The 591-nt window shown below is 26.6% G+C and overlaps 1 protein-coding gene across 1 annotated transcript; it reads right to left on the bottom strand.

Annotated features, from left to right (window-relative positions):
* Nucleotides 1-85: 85 nt before the first annotated feature.
* On the bottom strand, nt 86-586 carry LOC108771200 (geranylgeranyl pyrophosphate synthase; the record flags this gene model as incomplete). The annotated part of the gene is made up of 3 exons (XM_018550680.1): nt 86-206; nt 272-411; nt 505-586. Coding segments are annotated over 3 exons (343 nt in total), but the record flags the coding sequence as incomplete, so codon positions are not given.
* Between the last annotated feature and the right edge of the window lie 5 nt (nt 587-591).

The raw sequence follows: 591 nt of genomic DNA on the forward strand, positions 1-591 counted from the left end.
TTTCAAACCTAAAGCATGTGGAACAATTAGTAAAAAATTTTGTTAATTTGTATAATAAATATACTTTTTACTAAATTAAATTAACATTTTTTATAAAGGATACTTATTATTTGCCTATCGTCGGGATTGCTTCTAAGCGCATGAATAATCGGAAAACTGAATTTTCCTTCGGTTAAATCTTCACAATAACTTTTATTCTCAGTGTACTGTAACAAGAATTAACGTAGATAATATAAATTTATTTCATTAAATCTAATATATTATCGCTTACCTCACTGAGGCATAAGTTGCAATAATCATCACGTATTTGAATATATAATCCCAAAGTAGCTATTAGTGACGAAAAATCTTCTTCATAAGTTGAAAATAGTTTCATTAGTCTTACCGCTAAATTGAAAAGCCCACCAGTTTCTGCAAAATTAAATAATGTTTAAATCTTTTTTTAACATAAATAACTTTTTTCTATATGTACATAAATTAGAGATTGTAAATATTAGTAGTTACTTCTTATTGTCATAGTTTTGTAATCTTCCTCAGTTGGACAGATGAAATTATCTCTCCAAAAAATATCCATTCCCTGACCTCTATGAA

The sequence above is a fragment of the Cyphomyrmex costatus genome, unplaced genomic scaffold (assembly GCF_001594065.2).
Source record: "Cyphomyrmex costatus isolate MS0001 unplaced genomic scaffold, Ccosl1.0 C2220364, whole genome shotgun sequence".
NCBI classification, from domain to species: Eukaryota; Metazoa; Arthropoda; class Insecta; order Hymenoptera; family Formicidae; genus Cyphomyrmex; species Cyphomyrmex costatus.